The sequence below is a fragment of the Natrix helvetica genome (genome assembly GCF_964273705.1).
Source record: "Natrix helvetica genome assembly, chromosome: 6".
Taxonomy (NCBI): domain Eukaryota; kingdom Metazoa; phylum Chordata; class Lepidosauria; order Squamata; family Natricidae; genus Natrix; species Natrix helvetica.
This window is the reverse complement of record NC_138553.1, coordinates 35,577,247-35,596,437: the sequence shown is the minus strand read 5'-3', so window position 1 is coordinate 35,596,437 and position 19,191 is coordinate 35,577,247. Positions and strand designations below refer to the sequence as shown.

Here is a 19,191-nt window from a genome sequence, read left to right as displayed (position 1 = left end):
AGTTTACATTCGCAAGTTCAAATTTAATATTTCAGCCAATTACTACTTGTTACAATTTAAGAAATATTTATGTACATAGAAGAAATTGAACATATTTCAGCTTTTCCTAATATTTAGATTAGAAATTGATACATACTTGATAAATACCTTTTTCAATGTTTGAATTATTGTATACAACGTTTTAGGTCTGGAACTCAAGAAATTGAACATATTTCAGCTTTTCCTAATATTTAGATTAGAAATTGATACATACTTGATAAATACCTTTTTCAATGTTTGAATTATTGTATACAACGTTTTAGGTCTGGAACTCAAGAACAGGTGAACTTGTGTGTGAATTCAAAGAACATACAGAACAGGTCAACTTCTGTCATTTTAGTCATCATTTATTAGCAACATGTTCAAATGATACTTATATCAAAGTAAGTAGTAAATGAAATCATATTGATATTTTGATGTAGCTACAAGTATAATGATGCTTCTAGATATTTTATAGTAGATAATTTTTGGAAGCCTCCTGAAATGCATTGATTTGTTACTTTGTTGTTCCCACTTTTAGCCACTGGAGGCCATTTAGGTAATGCTGAACTGTACAAATGGATTAGAATTATCCTTTGAAGCACACTGACAGCGTAGCAAATAACCTTCCGTTTTCCCAAATATTTATGTTTCTATAGCTGTTTATAGAATATAATAAATAAAGTTTGACAACAACAGTGTGGGGTTCCTAATAAAAACGGCAAACTGCAAATTTGTTTTTATTGCTACACAAAAGATATGAATATTGCAAAATACTTCTCAACTAATTTTAATACACTCATTCATTTCTTCTTGGTTTCTTTTTCCTATTCCTAAATGCAGCTCTGGGACCTGAATAATAAATATTGTCGCAATACATTATTTGGTCATGAAGGATCTGTAACCCATTGCAGATTTTCACCAGATGATGAATACTTGGCTAGTTGTTCAGCTGATGGAACTTTAAAGGTATGTATTGAGACTGAATTATTGTAGGTAGCATATTTTGATTCAGTATTTTGTACCATGAAACAATAATTGTGTTACATTCCTTCCTTCCTTCCCCACTGTACTGCTGCAAATTCCAAAAAAATGAATACTAAGTAGAGTTCACTGAAGTGAGGCTTTATACATTCCTTTCTACAATATGCAAGTACCTAGTGAAAAGTAGTCACAAAATTGTCACAAAATGTCTGACAGCTGGTTGTAAATTTCTTTTTTTTTTTAATGGCTAACTGGTTAACAAAGATATTTAGGGGAAATAAGGGACATTTGATTGAGAGAATCTGCATAACTGATGATTTCCTTTGTTGCTTCAGCTCTCCCAACAGGCCCAGCAGCACTTGTGACTGCAGAGATGTTGCAACTCCCTCCCTCCTATATATTCCCTGCTAATCTATGCCCTTTTGACTGGCCAATGGCACTCATTGATGGCAGTGCCAGTGCTGGGCCTGACGTAGAGGCCCAATGTCTTCAGCTGTCACAGCCTGTTGCTATCACTCCCAAGCCTCTACTTCAGTCCCAGCACCATCATTGCCACTGAGAAATACTGCCTCAACTACACCCTGCAGCCAGCCAGTGCCAATGTGCACTGAGGGAAAGGGAAACCCTTCTATAGGTAGCAACAACTTGGAATCTCTCCTGCCAGCTTCCCATTGACTTTCTGGGGAAGCTGACAGAAAAGATTATAGTGAACATGTGATCACAGGGTGCTTGGCAATAGGGTTGTAGGAGCAAAAAGTTTGCTAGGCACCCAAATCTTGATCACCCAGCAGAGATGGGTTGCTGCCGGTTCAGCCTGGATTGGCCGAACCGGTAGTAGCGGCAGTGGAAGCATTGCGAGCAAGCCCCAAACAGTAGTAAAGAAATTGGCAACCCACCTCTGTCACCCAGATCAGATCATGATCAAATGACCGCTGGGAGGGGGCAGTTTTGACATTTTAGGACATAAAGTCCTTTACACACTGTAACCACCCTTTCACAGCCTTTGTAAGTGTGGGAAGTATAACTTACCAGTGACTCCAACTGCATTTTGTAATATGACACAGTTTGATTTTTTATAGGAAAAAAAAAAGCAATCAGTCTTCCATTTCTAATAGGCATATAATTTGAGTTTGAAGTCTTTATAGAGATAGATTTTATAACAAAATAATATATTAACTAAATCCAGTGACTGGGATTCTGAAATATATTTAGTATATATAGTATATACAGTATATAAATATAGTATATACTGTTAATAAAAAAAGCATGCTATTTTATTAACAATAACAAGATAAGTTATAGTTCCATATTTGAAGTTTATGAAATGGATTTCATTGACATTGATACAATCAGAGTTTGGACTTTATGAATATAATAACTTGTATATTAAAATCATTAGAGAAACAAAATGGAAAATGTTTAGTTTATGCAGATCGATATACATTGATTTTTTTGTCAAAGAGTCTAAACAGAATATATCCATTATATAAATAATTTTAATGGCTATATGAAAAATGAACTAAAATAAACATTGTTTTTTAAAACTATTATATGAGAAAACCTAAATATATATTGGATATTATACTGAATAAGTGGACTATAAAATAAATATATTTCCCGTACTGGTTAAGCATAAAATTATTCATGTCCACTCATAACAGTTGTCCAGCAAAAGGTATTTTTTAAATGGTTCTTACTTAGCAATATTAGGAATATATCAGTCAGAATGAATAAGAAATTTTATATCAACTTAGCTGCTTGATTTGAATATGCGGCTATTTTCTGACAGACGGTAATACTAATCAGAAAACTTTTTTTAAAGCTTTGGAATGTGAAGTCAGCAAATGAACTGAAAACTATTAACATAGGAGACTTCTTCAAAAATGGAGATGGAAACCATGATGAAGTGGAAGTGTTAGTGAAGTGTTGTTCCTGGTCATCTAATGGTACAAAAATAGTAGTAGCAGCTAAAAATAAACTTTTTGTAAGTATTTAATAATATATTGGTAATGTATTTTCATTTTGTTTTTAAACTTCTTTTGAGATACCAGAGTTCATAAATTAATGTTTTTAAGGTAGAAAAAACTCCTCTGTTGTATCAGTTCAGATAATTTTACGACTTTAGAAATCAGTATTACTTGTTTTAAATTATATGGTAGAAAAAGTGAAAGGAGGACAATGTTGTGCCATATTATATTGTATGTTAATTCAGGAATGATGCCTAGAGTAACCTCTTGGAGAGATGGGTGGCATATAAACTTAGTACGTAAATACTATGAAGCAGAATACAAAATTAGCTTGTTAAAAAGGGAATCCTTGAAGCCCCCTTCTTTTTTCCAGCCTGGGGGTCAACATCTGCTGATCAGAATCTGGGGATAACTTCTCTAAAGCTTCTCCTGTTTCCTTAAATAGCCAAGACAACTTCAAGAACACTATCAGCATATAGCAGGAGGACTTGCCTGAGAGACCAAGGCTTCTGTTCCCCCTAGACTTTTAGGACGGTAGAGCTTGTTTTGTGAGAGAATACTCCATCTATAGTATATGTGACACCAAACTGAATCTGAACAATTCTCTACCTTTTTGTGACCCTAACACTTATTTCGTCTAAAATAACACAAAATAATGCACAGTGAAGCTCATACTCTAGGCCTTCATCCAGGCTCAGAGACCATGTTTTGATATTATAATCAGATCTTTTGTACCATATAGCATTGGCTGTATGAATATTTCCCTTTCCCTCTTTTTTTAAAGATAAACACATTACATTAACATTTGTTCAGATGAGGTAGAAACACACATTTCCTGGAGCTTAGAAATATTTATGATTTTGTAGAATAAATAGCATTTGAAATATTTTATATTTGAATCCTTAAGTCCTCTGCCCCTGAAGTTTCGCCTGGTACAGAAAGCAGCAGCACAGGCAGTTGTGTTCTCTCCTTGAACAATACATATTATATGTCTGTTTTTCAAACTGCATTGGCTGCCAGTTTGCTTCTGAGTCCAATTTAAGGTGCTAGTTTTAATGCCATGGGACCAGGGTTTCTGAGGGACCACATCTCCCTGGTTGTATCAGCCCGCTCCATCAGATATGGCAGAGTAGGCATGTTGTGGGTTCCATTGGCTAGGGACCTACATTTGGTAGGTCACAGGAAACATTCTTTCTCTACTAAGGCCTCTGCCTTATGGAACACCCTTCCCCCTGAAATTGGATTAAGTACATCCCTTTTGATATTCCTAAAGGTCCTCAAGACTTGGTTATGTTATTAGGCCTGGGGCAGGGTAGGTACTGGAGACTTGCTGAAGTGTCAGATGTGTTACATATGCAACCCTGGGGATGCCCAAAACCGCTCATGCAGCAGTTGCACCAGATGCAGCTTCTGAATACTATTCAAGGATAGCCCAATGTAGAGCACATTGCATTGTTATCTCCGTATAGGAGATAACCAGGGCATGAGTGACTGAAAGAAGGAAACAGAGATGTACATCTAGGTATCATCCCGTGGTGATGAATGATCTTATCTAGTGGCTTCATGTAGATCTTTTAAAGGAATAGAGACAGCACCAAAACCTGTGGCATCTCGCAAAGCAGAGGCTGCCGAGTGGACCTCTCACTCCCTGATAAGATCGATTGGGACTGGTCCCAGAGGAAGGAGATAAACCAGCACAAACTGTTCTTCCCATCCCCAGCTCTTGATACTACACTCAATGATATTGAAAACCACCAAGAAGTCAGTTACATGTGTTTTTTTAAATGAATCAACTAAGATATTTACATTAATAAATCATTAATGTTGCATGCATGCTCAGAGATGGATGGATGGATGATAGATGTTTTGTTGGGAGACCTTCCTGAATATTACAGTTATAAGGTAAAAATCTATCATTTTGTATTATTAAGGTTACATACACACAAACACACACACACATACATATATGCTTGCATGCATAAATATCACAGCTGCAACTTTATATAACTATAACTGTAACTTTCCAAATAACATGGGAAATAAATGTCTTAAATATTTATTGTGTTTACAGCTTGTGGATGTTAAAACCAAGGAATTATTGGCAGAGGCTCTTTTAAGCCACCACAACACAATCCAGTACTGTGAATTCTGTCCCAATAGTCAAATAGTAGCAGTTGCTTTATCACATTGTTCTGTTGAAGTAAGTAAATATATTCCATCCTCGAGTTTCTTGTTGCTATAATGTATTAGTTCACAATAGGAATGAGTCACCGCTCAGTGTAAATAGTATAATTGGGAAAAGTAGCATCTTTGAAGGCATACTGAACAGCTTTTTTTCATATAATTAAAATAGCCACATCGTTTGCAAGGTTCACCACAGTTGGGAAGCTATTCCAAGCTATTCCTGTGTGCATGTGGTTGCATGATTAATTTTTCAAAGCAGAAGAAAACCAGTTGCAACTCCAAGCATATCTGAAAACAGTTAGTAAAAATATATATCTGGTCATAGGAAGTACAATTGAAAATAATCCTGTACAAAGAAGCGTCAAGGATTTATAAATGTAAAGATTGGAACTTTTGTATGGATTCAGAATCATCTTGCCAATTTGAACTAATTCAGATTTTGCTGAAAATTAATTTTTGCTTTTGCTAAAAGCTAAAAGTTTCTTGATGGCTAAAAACAAGAGTAATGAGAGTAACTTTCTGTAAAATTGAGAATCCAAGATTATATTGTAAGCTATCATCCTGTTGCTTAAATCCCACTAGCTAGCAGGTCCATGAAGTATACTAACACCCAGAATAATGATTTTTTTTTAGAATCCTTGCAAATAATCATTACTGGGTTTTTTCAGTAAAATTGAAATAAAACTCTTATACAACAGTAATAAGAGGTTAAATCAATAATGTACATATCTATAATTTTGGATTTAGTATTTGAAATTAAAATTCATGGGGAATATGTCACAATTATTATTGAAAAATAGTGGTGAAACTCTAAGATCCATATGACACTTTGATAAACCATTTTGCTTGGAAATTCAAAAAAGCAAATTAACAGTTTGTAATTGTTTGTATCCTATTAAATTTTTATTTATTTATATTTTTCTATCTTATACTTTAAATGCATATCTATTGTTTAATGTCTATGATGGTTCAACCTACCTTATCTACCTTAAGATAATAGCAAAGAGTTCTTGAAATAGAGAAGAATTAAGAAATTAAAATCTAATCTTCAATTACATTTACTTTTAGACAAGGACTCATTTTAATTCTATACATCTGTATTGTGCGTTTTTTTGTAATTTTGTAGTTGCTGGTGACAGCCTAACATTTTAAAAGGAAGCAGTTTGAATGTGAGCTATTTTTAATTATAATGTTTGTTAACAAAAATTCTGCAAATACTGGCCCATTGATGGATGAAAGCTCTGATTCTAAATAGAGTACCAATTACCAGGAAACAACAGTGATTATGACTTTTGCAAATCTCTCAGGGCGTATTGATAGACTGGGAGGCAATGATTTGTCACTATTTGATATGATTTACTGGCGTTATATTCTTATATTAAAAGGTTTTTTTTTTAAATATCTTTTAGATATGGAACATTGAATCCATTTCAAAAATAGCTGAGTGCCTAGGACATATGAGTTGGGTACATTCTGTGAATTTTTCTCTTGATGGGTCTTTTTTTGTCACGTCTTCTGATGACCAAACAATAAGGGTAAGTTTTTTCCTCAGTTCTTTGCTGGACATTTTTAACAGAGAGCAAAATAGTTATCTAATATTATATTTTCTAGCAGTAGAAGTTTAGGATATATGCACTGATTTCATAATAAGTCAAATGAGTATTTTTATCATATTTGAATTGGTTGCATTGTATACTTATTTTATCCATTGTTTTTAAATTCAATGCTGTGGAAAAATACTTTACATATGAAATATACATCTGTATATTTATATAATTCATAGATCTTAAAGCTCTCTTAAGTCACCCAGAGTCTTATGGGGGAAATGCATAGCATAACAAGTTAATATATAAAGTTTGGATGACATAAAAAAAAACCTCTTAAGATGGGTTATTATTTTTAAAAAAACCTTCATTTTAAAGTCAGGTTTGAAAATAGGATAAATATATTACTGTATTTTTTGGAGTATAAGACGCATCTTTTTTCCTCAAAAAAGAGGCTGAAAATCTGGATGCGTCCTATACACTGAATACAACATTTTTTGCCTCCCGAAGCCCCTCCCCCTTCACCAAAATGGCTGTGCATAGCCTTATGGAGGCTTTCAGAGAGCTGGGGGTTGGGGAGGCCGGAAATAAGCAAAAAACAGGCCTATAACACTCTATAAGCCTCCATAAGGCTATGCATGCAATTTGACAAAAAACGGGCCGTTTTCACGAAAAACAGGCCGTTTTTTTGTTCGTCCCCCCCCTCCCGAGCACTCTGGAAGCATCCCCAAGGCTATTCATTCCTTTTTTAAAAAATGGGCCCGTTTTCACGAAAAACAGGCCATTTTTGGGAGATTTACAGAGTGCAAAAACTTTCGGAAAGCTCTTTAACTGATTGATGACAATTAGATTGATCAAGTGCTGTGCCAGCAGAAACAAAATTTTAGTTGCTACAGATTGTCAGCGATTTCCTTCTCCAGCACATGGATAAATACACCTGGAAACATCTACCTACTACCTACTCTCTCCCTACCTACTGTATTTCTCTCTCTCCCCCTATATACCTACATGCCTTCTCTCTCTCTCTCTCTCTCTCTCTCTCTCTCTCTCCTGTATTTCTCTCTTATTTTTCTCTCTCTATCCCTCTACCTACCAACCTACCTACTCTCTCTCTCTCTCCCTACCTATTGTATTTCTCTCCCTCCCTCTCTCTCTGTCTCTCCCTCTCCCTTTACCTACCTACCTAACTACTCTCTCTCTCCCTCCCTCCCTACTGTATTTCTTTCACTTTCTCCCCCTCTCTATTCTTCTATCTATCTACCTACCTACTTTTTTTAAAAAATGCCTCTTCAAAACCTTGGTGCGTCTTATACTCCGAAAAATACAGTACATCTAAACAAATAAAGTAGTAGTAACAATACTGCACAATCATAGCAAGTGGAAATGTCCAACATCTCTGCTAGAATGAAAATCTAATGAGTATCTTTTGATGAAAAACTCCATAGTATGGAAGCTAATATGGAGAAGGCCTCATTTTAACTGTTCTGTTAAGACAAATGATGGAACCTGGAACAAAGCCTGCTTTTTTGAATTGGATAAAAGAACTAGACTTTGATTAATATGTGATTTCACAAAATATGCAGGTAAAATATGTCGTCCAGGTCATGATTGTCGCAAAGGTGCTTTCATTGGCAACTAGACTTTCTTGTTTTGCTTGAAGACAATTCACTTCCCATCCAAGAAGCTTGCTCAGTTCTGACTGAATGGTGGAGAATGGAAGGATTTACATTTTCCCTGTTATATAACTTCTTCCATTCTTCACCATTCAATCAGAACTAAAAAAACTTCCTGGATGAGAAGCGAAACATTTTCAAACAAAGCAAGAAACTCCAGTTTTCTTTTCAAAGAAAGCATCTTTGGGACACACAGATAAATTATTCATTAAATAACTTTATAAATGGAAATAAAAGAAACTGATTTTTTTAATTGAATAATTATAGCCCTAAATTTTACAGATTAATTTATCTATGCTCAAACTTCTACAGCTTGGATGACATAGTTTCTAATCATCATTTTCTCTCCAACAGATATGGGAAACAAATAAAGTATGCAAGTCCTCTGCTATTGTGTTAAATCGTGAAATAGATGTTTCATTTCAAGATAATAATGTCAACATCCTGGCAATAGCTAGTCTGAAGCATTTGCAGGTAAATATTGTTTAGGTACTTCATTTACATTGAAAACCATTAGCAGGTTTGGCACTGCTTAAGCATAGTCATGAATGATTAGGACTACCATATCTTGGTTGCAAAACTCCTGACAACTATTATATGGTTGCAGAGATATATAGAATATGCTAAATCCTCTCTACTTTGTAGTAATCTACTGGATTTTGGCAGGCCAACTGGATTTTGACAGGTCAGGAGGACATCCTTTCAGAATTACCAACCATCTAAGCCATATATAGCAACTCTACACTAAATCAATCTTTTTTTTTTTATCTGGTCATAGATCAGCAAATAAAACAAGAAAATAACAATTAATTAGGTTGAAAAAACCCCAAAATGTCCAAAAACCAGACATACGTGTAGCAGCTAGCTGGTGTTCAGGTTTCCAGCACTATGGCTCGGGCAGACTCATGCATGTGCGTTCCGGTTTGGGCACTCAGTGCCGAAAAGGTTCACCATCACTGTACTATGGCATACAAACTATGGAACAGTGCTTAGCTGTTGTCAGAGAAGTAAAATCTGATATGATCTAATAGTAACTGAAGATAAAACAAGTCCCAACAACCAGGTTGTTTAGTAATGTAGATAAGAATTACTGGTGAGTGTCACCAGTAATTTAAAAGTGGACAATTTAAAACAATGCTTAATTATTCCACCACCACATGGACACAGTCTCATTCAAAGATGATCTTTTGATATTTGCATTCAGTTCCCACATTAAATATGTAATTGTATACTCAACTTCCGTGAGTGGCAGGCCGGTGCACATGTTCATGTGTTCAGAGTTCGACTTGCAACAAGTTGAGCTGCATGTTTTTATGCACGTGCGCAAGTTGAGATATGTGCACACCAGCCCATTGCTCAAGTGGCCTGTTTCTGAATTGGCCATGGCCTGGTTGTGGGCCACGGCCCAGAGGTTAGGGACCCATGGTATAGGACATTGGTTCTCAAAATCTGGCCTGGGGATTCCTCAAGAGTCCCTGAGGCCATTTCAGAGAGTTGTCTAATTCAACTAAATAAATATTTTAAAATATATGATTTGCAGGAAGATATTACTTTGCTCAAATTTGGTTTGCTATATCTCACCATATAAACTATTGATAGGATCTGTAACCATCTTTGCTCAAAGGATTTTCAATTTTTTAATATTAATTTCATGTATTTATTTACTTACTTCATATGCAGTAATATGACTGTGACAGTAGTTGCGCTGCTTTAATAAGCAAGAAGTGCTGTACTTATGAGACATCTAAAACACTATTCCAAATCTTTTTTGAAGTCTATTGGTTATGTAAAAAGTGACATACAGCATGTCAGCCTCTGTGTTGGTTACTTGCTTACGGCTGCTTTGCTACGCTTGCTTGCAATTGGCTGCCATAGGAACAGGGGGGGTGCATAGTATTGGTGAAGGGAATTATATTGTACTGGAGGAGTCTTGTTCTCACCATCTTCGGCACATGCTGGTGGCTGATGTTTGGACTTGGTCAAGGCCAACCGTTTCGCATACCAACTTGATGAGGCTGTTTGAAGATGCACCCCACATGACACCTTAGGGAGTTGCAGATTGAACAATGGGTTGGGGAATTGGGAGGGTGCTGGGTAAACGTTTGATATGTATATGTTCCCGCCTTTCTGGCTCAGATCTTGCTTTCCTTTTGCTGTTTTGACTTCATATCTAGTAAAAGTACTTTATCTCTATTAAAATGGAGTCCTTTCTTGGATATTGAAGGAGGCATGCTTGACACAGCGTTTAATAGTATATATGTATTTTTAATACATTATTAACTTATTAAATATGGGTTCTTATAAATGTAAATGATGTATCTACATAGAGATAGGGTTTATTAGCAAGTCTGGTGAAAATTTATACAAAAAATGAATAAACAGACCCCCTAATTTTTATTATAATAGGGATATAGGCTTGCTTGCTTTCTAAATTTTATGCTATCATTCTGATGCACTTCCAATATCAGATGGGTGATCATTTCCAATTTTAGTATTATATCAGTATTCTGAAGGAACCTGTATTTTTGTGCCTGTAATGGTGATCCAAAGAAAGAGATGGTTGGTATCGGTGTAATAGCTGTTTCAGCCACTTTTGGTGATGTTATCAATTCATTTCATATGTGAGATGTATGTGTGCTATATCTCCCTCTACTGGTGGATTGTGACACATCCCATTCTAAGAATTCTATAGATTAAAGACTATGCAGCACTTTTCCAAGAGAACCTGTATAAAAGATTTCTTTAAATAAAAATAACTTTTTGGGGTTCATTAGCCCTTTATTGGGGTTAGAAAATTGTAGAACTGGTTAAATCTTTACAAAGTTCATCCTTTTCTAAAATTATTTATAAATAAGGATAACAGAAAGCTGTTTCCTGTTCATTTTTTCAGTTTAAATGTTATATTGCTATGGAAACAGAAAGCAAGAACCAGAAAAGGGCGTAGTTCTGCTATGGCGGTGTTCGTTTTCACAAAGCATTGAATGCTTAAAGAATTTCTTGAAAAGATCATTAGACGCTCTTTTTGACATAGAAATCTATTTTAAAATTAAATAAGTGTGTGTTTGGTAGCATGCTTCTGTATAGTTGTCAGAAAAATGAGACTTACAAAATATGTTTAGGCATCCCTACCAAAGCAATAGCGAAGATGTGTTAATCCTACACATTTACCACTTACATACGAAATCTATCTGAATATGACTATATATTGTTAACAATAATGTTACTGATTCTTATTTTCAACTCTGAGGAAAAAATAGTTTAAAACACTAAGCAAAGAAATAGACAGACATTAAATGGTGCTCAGTAATTTCCAGTTATTTGTTGCATTATAGCTAATTAACAGGTCTGCAGGCGATGCTATCTATTTGACTGAAGAACAGAAGTCTTCTATTTGCTGCTGTTGTTTGAGTGAAGACCTACAGTTTGCTGCATATGGAGCTGAAAATGGAATTGTAAAGGTAAAGTAACAGGATTTAATTTTTGAATGTGACTTTTGATTTCATTTCCCAATTTTTGGAAGCATACAAGTCAAAATATGTAAGAGAATGAATTTGAGAAGAATCTGTTTTAATAATTTTAGGACAATTGAATATATTTTCCTAATACTGACTACAAGTTTGTAATAATGAGAATATATTTCTCAAGCCAATGTTAGAATCACACTCATTTTTCTGATGTTCATTTGACATTTAATTGGTGGGTTTTTGTTTTGTTTTGTTTTTAAGGAAAAAATAGTTTGCCCATCATTTTTCTTCCTAGCATTGTCCATAAGTACAGGATATGGGTTTTTCTCTTTTTCAGTTTTAGATTTAAGTGAATGTCAATCCATGTGTTGTGACAGGAATTGGTAGAGTGGCTTGTTGCCTGAGTCTGACATTGTGGGCTGAAAAAAAGTGACTGGCTCAAAGTCACCCAGCCAACTTTCATGCCTAAAGCCAGAACTAAAGTTTATAGTCTCCCGATTTTAAGCCTGGTGCATTAACCTCTAGACCAGACTGGGTCTAGGTTACACATCTAATATCAGAGCAAAATAATTGGGTGTTTCAGTGAAGAGGACACATTCTTTTTATAGAAAATTATCCAGTGAAATGTTTACATTTTATGATCTTAATAATCTTGTAATCTAAACTAATATAAGCAGGAGAAAATCTATATGCCTGCAAGATATTGACACTGTGTTGATAGTACATCACCATCCTGTGAATATCCATCCATCCATCCTTTATTTATTTATTAATCAATCAATCAATCAATCATGCATATTGAATTCTTCACAACATGCTATTGCCTGATCTCATTTCAACAGGTTTTAAATGTATCAGATAGGAGTGTTTTAAAATCCAGATTTGGACACAGGAAAGCTGTACAGCATTGCCAATTTACCTCTGATGGAAAAACTCTTATTTCAAGCTCCGATGATTCAACTATACAGGTACAGGAATGCTGCAAGTTTTATTTAGGAACTGACCCTATTGCTCAAAATTTGGCAGGTAGTCCTTCAAGTTATACTTTTTCTGAAATTGTTTCAGTTTGTTATAAAATATATATTTATATAAGTTAGTTAGTTTATCCATTCTACATTTTTAATTTTATGTCATTTCAGAAGGATTGTATTTAAAAAAATGAAAAGCTGTTGAATAGGAAAAATAGGAAAAATGATAGCTTACAAGCTATAAATGTTTCTCAACTTTTATAGTTGTAATTGGATTGTTAAGGGAGATACATACAAATTTAAATCCTGTTTTATTACTGGGATATGCATATACTTTGTGTATAGTTATATTGCTAGTTATATGCAGATTAAAAAGGTAAGAAACTTGCAGTATGATCAGATACTTTAAGGAACCTTATAGGCAGAACTTGCATGCAATAGTGCTCTCTAGTTCATATTTCTGAAAAACTAACATTCAGAGAAAACTGATTTTGGAGATAGCCATGAAATTATTCATATTATCCTATCCATGTACTTTTTTTAACCAAAACATTTTGAGCATTCTACTAATAATTTACTCATAATAAAATAAACATTGCATTTTAATATTTTGCAGTATTTCATTAGGCAAAAGAATTTGTCCATTGTAAAGTAGGTCAGGAATGAATATATGCTATTTATCATAGATGATAAATATTCCTCAAGAGAATAGAATTATTCTCATGATGCTACCCAAGTTGTATTTTGTTTTTATTTATTTATTTGTATCCTGCCTTTATTATTTTTGTCTAGAATTCTCTGTCTAGAGTTATTTTTATAAATAATTCTAGACAGCGAACATATCCAGTAGACCTTCCTCCTATTATTTTCCCCACAACAACAAATCCTGTAAATGAGTTGGGCTAAGAGAGAGTGACTGGCCCAAGATCACCCAACTGGCTTTCATGGCTAAGGCAGGACTGGAATTCATAGTTTTCACTTTCCAGTCTGGTGTCTTAACCACTAGACCAATGTAGGAAGATTAACTAATTTTCATAAGTGTCTTGGGATATTTTGCAAGTAAAAAAAAATCTTTCATATTCAACATAATTAATGGCATTCTTTTAAACACATAGATATCTTTATTTACATACATGTTTAATTTTTTTAGGTATGGAATTGGAAGTCTGAGAAATACGTTATTCTGAAAGGACATAAAGAACCTGTCAAGAACTTTCACCTTCTGAAGCAATCAAGACTTCTTTCATGGTCATTTGATGGAACAGCTAAAGTAAATAAAAGCAATTTATTCATTATTTTAGATTAGTCCTTGTAAATTAAATATGTACTGTATTTAGTTTACAAATAATAAAAGTCATCAGATTTTGCTTGATAAATGTCTATAAGCAGCCATTTTATCAGGCTAAAATAGAGGGATAAATAGGAAGAAAAGCTGTTTCATTTTATGATGGCCTGGTTTTAAATTCTTTCTATTCTTTTAGTTTTTAATAGATTGTGTTTCTCTTTCTTCTTCCCTTTATTGTTCACTTCTCTTCTTCCTCCCCCCCCCCTTCCTTTGCCATTCCTACTGAATATAAGAATGAATATATGTCATGTTTTTTTCTATCTGTGAAACTAATTTATGTATATATGAGCAAATGGTCAGTACAGGTAGTCCTCTACTTATGACCACAATTGAGCCAAAAATTTCTGTTGCTAAGTGAATTTTGCCCCATTTTACAATCTTTTTTTGCTACAGTTGTTAAGTGAATCACTGCAGTCATTGAGTTAATAACTTAGTTGTTAAGTGTATCTGGCTTCCCCATTGACTTTTCTTGTCAGAGGTTTACAAAAGGATGATCATATGATCCTGGGCACTGCAACCGTCATAAATATGAATAATTTGTCAATCATCTGAATTTTGATCACATGATCATGGTGATGCTGTAATAGCTGTGTGAAAAAACTTTTTCCAGTGCTGTTGTAACTTCAAATGGTCATTAAATGAACTGTTGTAAGTGGAGGACTACCTTAATGGATTCACAATATGCATTTGAGAATCCATTAATTTTATAAATGAGATACCTGATTTACAGGTAATTGTTAATCACTATATCTACACACCATAATCCTGCTTTTTTTTGGGGGGGGGAATGTGATTTCTGACAATTAAAGTAAGGTGTGTATGTGTACATGAATACACATCTATATATATAAAAGCCAAATCCACTCACTCATCACAAAATCTCCAGAACTGTAAAGCTTACAAACTTGAAATTTGGCATGTATGTTCCTCTTGGCTTCTAGGTGCTCAGTAAGAAAGGATTTTTCAAAATGACAATCAGATAATTAGTATTTTTTATACAAATTTATATATATGTAGATTAGCATGCTCTGAAGCTAAGGAGTTAGACATTCTACTCCCCTCCCCACCTGAAAAGAATTCTGTTCCAACTGCCACTTTGGTGTGGGTGTGGCCAGTGTGTGACTCATCCAGCCTCATCCAGCCTGAGTTTAGACAGTGGGGCCAGCCTGAGGGAGAGAACAGGATAAGATAAGAGAGGCCTCTGTGGGGCAAGACTGAGGGAGAGAAGGGGAGGATCAGTGGGGCCTGCCAGAAGGAGAGAAGGGGATAAGATAGGAGAGGCTTCTGTGGGACAAGCCTGAGGGAGAGAAGGGGATAGGAAAGGATCAATGGTGCCAGCCTGAGGGAGAGGAGAGGAGAGACTTCTGTGGGGCAAACCTGAGGGAGAGAAGGACAGAGGAGATGCCTCTGTGGGGCAAGCCTAGGGCAGAGAAGGGGACAGGAAAGGCCGATAGTCAATACTCATTAATTTTCAAGCTGTAAGTGTCGATTTATCAAGCCCAATCACATAATTTCGTAGCGGAGCACGGGTATGCAGCTAATATAGACATATGTCCCAATGTTTATTTGGGAAACTTGAGATCTTCAGGATTTGTTTTATCCAGAGCTGAACATTTCACTTGATTCATTCATGAAGATGTACCCTTCCATTTTGGGAAAGGAATCAACTTAAATTCAGGGTCCTCTTCCTTTTGAGTAAGCGTCTATCTGTCTGACTTACCAATCATGTACAACAAGCATTCATCACTGGTGTATTTCACTATATTTCTCAGGTCTGGAATATACTTACTGGAGAACTAGAAAAAGATCTTACTTGCCATGAAGATGCTGTTCTTTCTTGTGCTGTTTCACCTGATGCCACTATATTTTCCACTACCTCTGCTGACAAAACTGCCAAGGTTAGTAGTGAGTGTTTGATCTGTATTAAAAGAAAAAATAGCTATATAATTAAATCACTACTAATTTATGTATACATCAAGAGTTATAAATAGTTTCAGGTGAGTCTGAACCTCAGCTATGTAAGGAGGAATTGGAGTTTTTTTTACCACAGGCTGATGGAGCTTGAATATTCTATCTTTTATACCCTTTCCTTTTTACATGCTATTTTACATGCTATTTAATTCATGAGCATATAACATGAAATAGTACCATTGTCTCTTCCAAATTGTAAAATATCTTTCTACTAGACAGACTCTTCTGGAAGTCATCAGTTTGATTTTTTTTAAGTTAAATGATATATCCATGACATGTCTGAAATATCTATGCAGTGTCATTTGTAGATCCAATTTAGCATATTTTTCCATATACTGAAATTTTAAAATCTGCTTTCAGATCAGTCTGTCTTCTCTGGTGAAATCTGTTCCTCTTCCATGACATCTTTAAAGACAGTCTGTCTATGATGTAGACCAGTGTTTCTCAAACTTGGCGACTTTAAGTCCTGTGGACTTCAACTCCCAGAATCCCCCAGCCAGCATAGCTGGCTGGGGAATTCTGGGAGTTGAAGTCCACAGGACTTAAAGTCGCCAAGTTTGAGAAACACTGATGTAGACAATCTTAAAATTAACTTCTGGTTCCATTGTTCACAAATATCCCTCAATACATCCAATGTTAAAGTATTTTGCTCCGTTCTGTGTCATTCAGTCAAATGTAAGTGTTCTTTAATTGTAACTTTTAGTTCCTCCAGGTTCCCTCTAGTGTCCAAAGTTCCATCCTGTCATTTTTTTTTTTAAAAAAGGAAGAATTTATAAAATTAATTTTAAAATCATATTTCAAATTCTTATGGATCCTTAGTCCATGTATAAATTTCCAAAATCAATATTCTAAACATCCTTTTGCTGTTTATTCCAAAACAAGAATTATTTAAAGTCCTTAAACCTGTATTTAACTTCTTTTGGGAAGTATCAAAGGAGATTCACCAATGCTATAAAACGTCATTCCAAAAAGCAATTAATAAGCAATTTCCAAATGGGATTAGAAAAGGAAGTGTGCAAACCCTGTGCCGACTGCAGTTTGGGCAAAGATGGTGTTCCCTCATCTCCCAGAGTTCTCCAGCTGATGGCGCAGGAGGGTCCAGGAGTGGGTTGTTCAATCCTTATTTGCCCAAGAGACTGAGTCAGAATTTAAACCACGCCTCCAGCTTCCCCTGCTGATATCCAATTCCGACTCAGTCTTGCCCGAAAAGAGATTAAAAACTTTTGCTGTTAGTGATAATTGGTTTTCTTTCCTAGAATAGTTTAATTTTTTTTCTTCATTTCTTTCAATTAATTTGATGTCGCTATTGGCTGGAAGGTGTTTGAACTTGGCTCACAGGTTCTTTCTTTCCACCTGCTTATGTTAGAATAGCAAATTGTATGGGCTAGATCCTGCTGGAGGGTCCAGGTTTCTCGCAGGCAAGCTACCGGCTGGGCCGGCCATCGGAGTCCATTGCGGCTCCGTTTAACTTGCTTCCGATTACTGGCTCATGAGCGGGCCAGGCAGGTTACTCTGCGTTGCCGCTGGCTCTCAGGGGCTGCAGTGGGCAGACATCGAGGCTGCAGGTGCGAGGAGCGCGGGTGCGACACGCTGGCATTCCCGCGTAGCTGCAAACGGTCCGGAACAACGGGAGAGCGCGATCAGCGCTGACTAAGACTTGCGGAGGGCTGTGTGGCCGACCGGATGATCTTGGGGCTGTTTGCTCACCCTTCAAGATCTAGGCCTAACAGTGGAGACCCTGCAGAGGTATGGGTTCTCAATAAACTTCCAGAAGAGTCACATGCAACCATCTACCAGACTGTTGCATTTGGGAGCGATCATAGATTCCTCCTCCGGTATGGTGTTCTTGTCCCAGGATCGTAAAGCTAGCCTGGTGAAACTGGTCAACCAGATACAGGGAGAACGGCGTGTACCCATTGTTACCTTATCCCAGTTGTTGGGGAAGATGATTTCATGCATAGATCTTGTTCCATGGGCGAGGCTCCATGCTAGAACCCTCCAGTGGTTCTTGCTCTCCTACCAAAGGAGCAAGCGCAGCACCTCGTCTTTCCAGGTTTGAGTTACACCCCCCCCCCACGTGGGGCTCTCCCTGAGGTGGTGGGTTTCTTCAGCGCTAGCCAGAGGGTGTGGTTTCAGGGAGCCGGAGAGACTTACCTTGACCACAGACGTGAGCCTTTATGGCTGGGGGGCATTATTGGGGACACAGCTCGCCCAGGGTTGGTGGTCCCCTTGGGACCTTACACATAACATAAACTGGCTGGAGCTGCGTGCGACTCATCTGGCCCACAACACTTTCAGGCCCTTGTAGAGTAAAGACAAGTCCTACTCCTGACGGACAACGTGGCGCATGTAAACGGGCAGGGGGGGACTCAGTCAAGAGCCCTCTGGTTGGAATCTCAGGGCCTGGGCCATTGGGCGGAGAGGCACCTGTTGTCCATCAAAGCAGAGCACATATCCAGAGACGCCAATCACTAGGCAGACTGGCTCAGCAGGGCCACAATGGACCAGACAGAGTGGCAGCTGGAACCAGAACTGTTCGAGGAGATCTGCAGGAGATTCGGACAGCCAGTGGTACTTCTTCGTGTCTCCTGAAAATGCCCAGTTCCCCAGGTTTTTCATGCTGTTCCCGACTCGGGGAGCAGTGCCCTATGCAGCAGGTGGCCCCTGGGTCTGCTTTGTGCGTTCCCCCCGCCCACTGATTCCAGGGTGTTGGGGAAGATAGTGATGGAAGAGGTGGAGGTAATCATGGTCGCCCCATACTGGCCACGCAGGCCTTGGTTCGCGGACCTTTTAGGTCTGTCCATTGCCAAACCCTGGAGAATCCCACAGGAAAAGATATCCCTACGCCAGGGGGTCCTGGTCCATCCGGAGCCACATTGGCTCCAGTTGACCGCCTGGTATTTGAGAGGGAGATCCTGAGAGAGGCTAGTTTCTCTTCACGGGTGATACAAACCATCATAGCGTCCAGACGCCCGGCCACGACCAGGGTTTATAACACCACATGGTCCACTTTTTGTACTTGGTGCCGTAAGGCACATGTGGACCCCAAACGTCCCTCGTTTCCGAATATCCT

The 19,191-nt window shown here is 37.0% G+C and overlaps 1 protein-coding gene across 1 annotated transcript in view; it reads left to right on the top strand.

Moving 5' to 3' along the window:
* APAF1 (apoptotic peptidase activating factor 1) overlaps positions 1 to 19,191 on the top strand; it is a 67,332-nt gene that overhangs the window by 41,613 nt on the left and 6,528 nt on the right. Inside the window, exons 15-24 of the mRNA XM_081958832.1 lie at positions 303 to 422; positions 862 to 987; positions 2,825 to 2,986; positions 5,041 to 5,169; positions 6,563 to 6,688; positions 8,725 to 8,844; positions 11,703 to 11,828; positions 12,677 to 12,802; positions 13,953 to 14,072; positions 15,920 to 16,045. Of these exons, the coding sequence (XP_081814958.1) occupies positions 303 to 422; positions 862 to 987; positions 2,825 to 2,986; positions 5,041 to 5,169; positions 6,563 to 6,688; positions 8,725 to 8,844; positions 11,703 to 11,828; positions 12,677 to 12,802; positions 13,953 to 14,072; positions 15,920 to 16,045 (1,281 nt within the window). The remainder of the gene's footprint in view (positions 1 to 302; positions 423 to 861; positions 988 to 2,824; positions 2,987 to 5,040; positions 5,170 to 6,562; positions 6,689 to 8,724; positions 8,845 to 11,702; positions 11,829 to 12,676; positions 12,803 to 13,952; positions 14,073 to 15,919; positions 16,046 to 19,191) is intronic.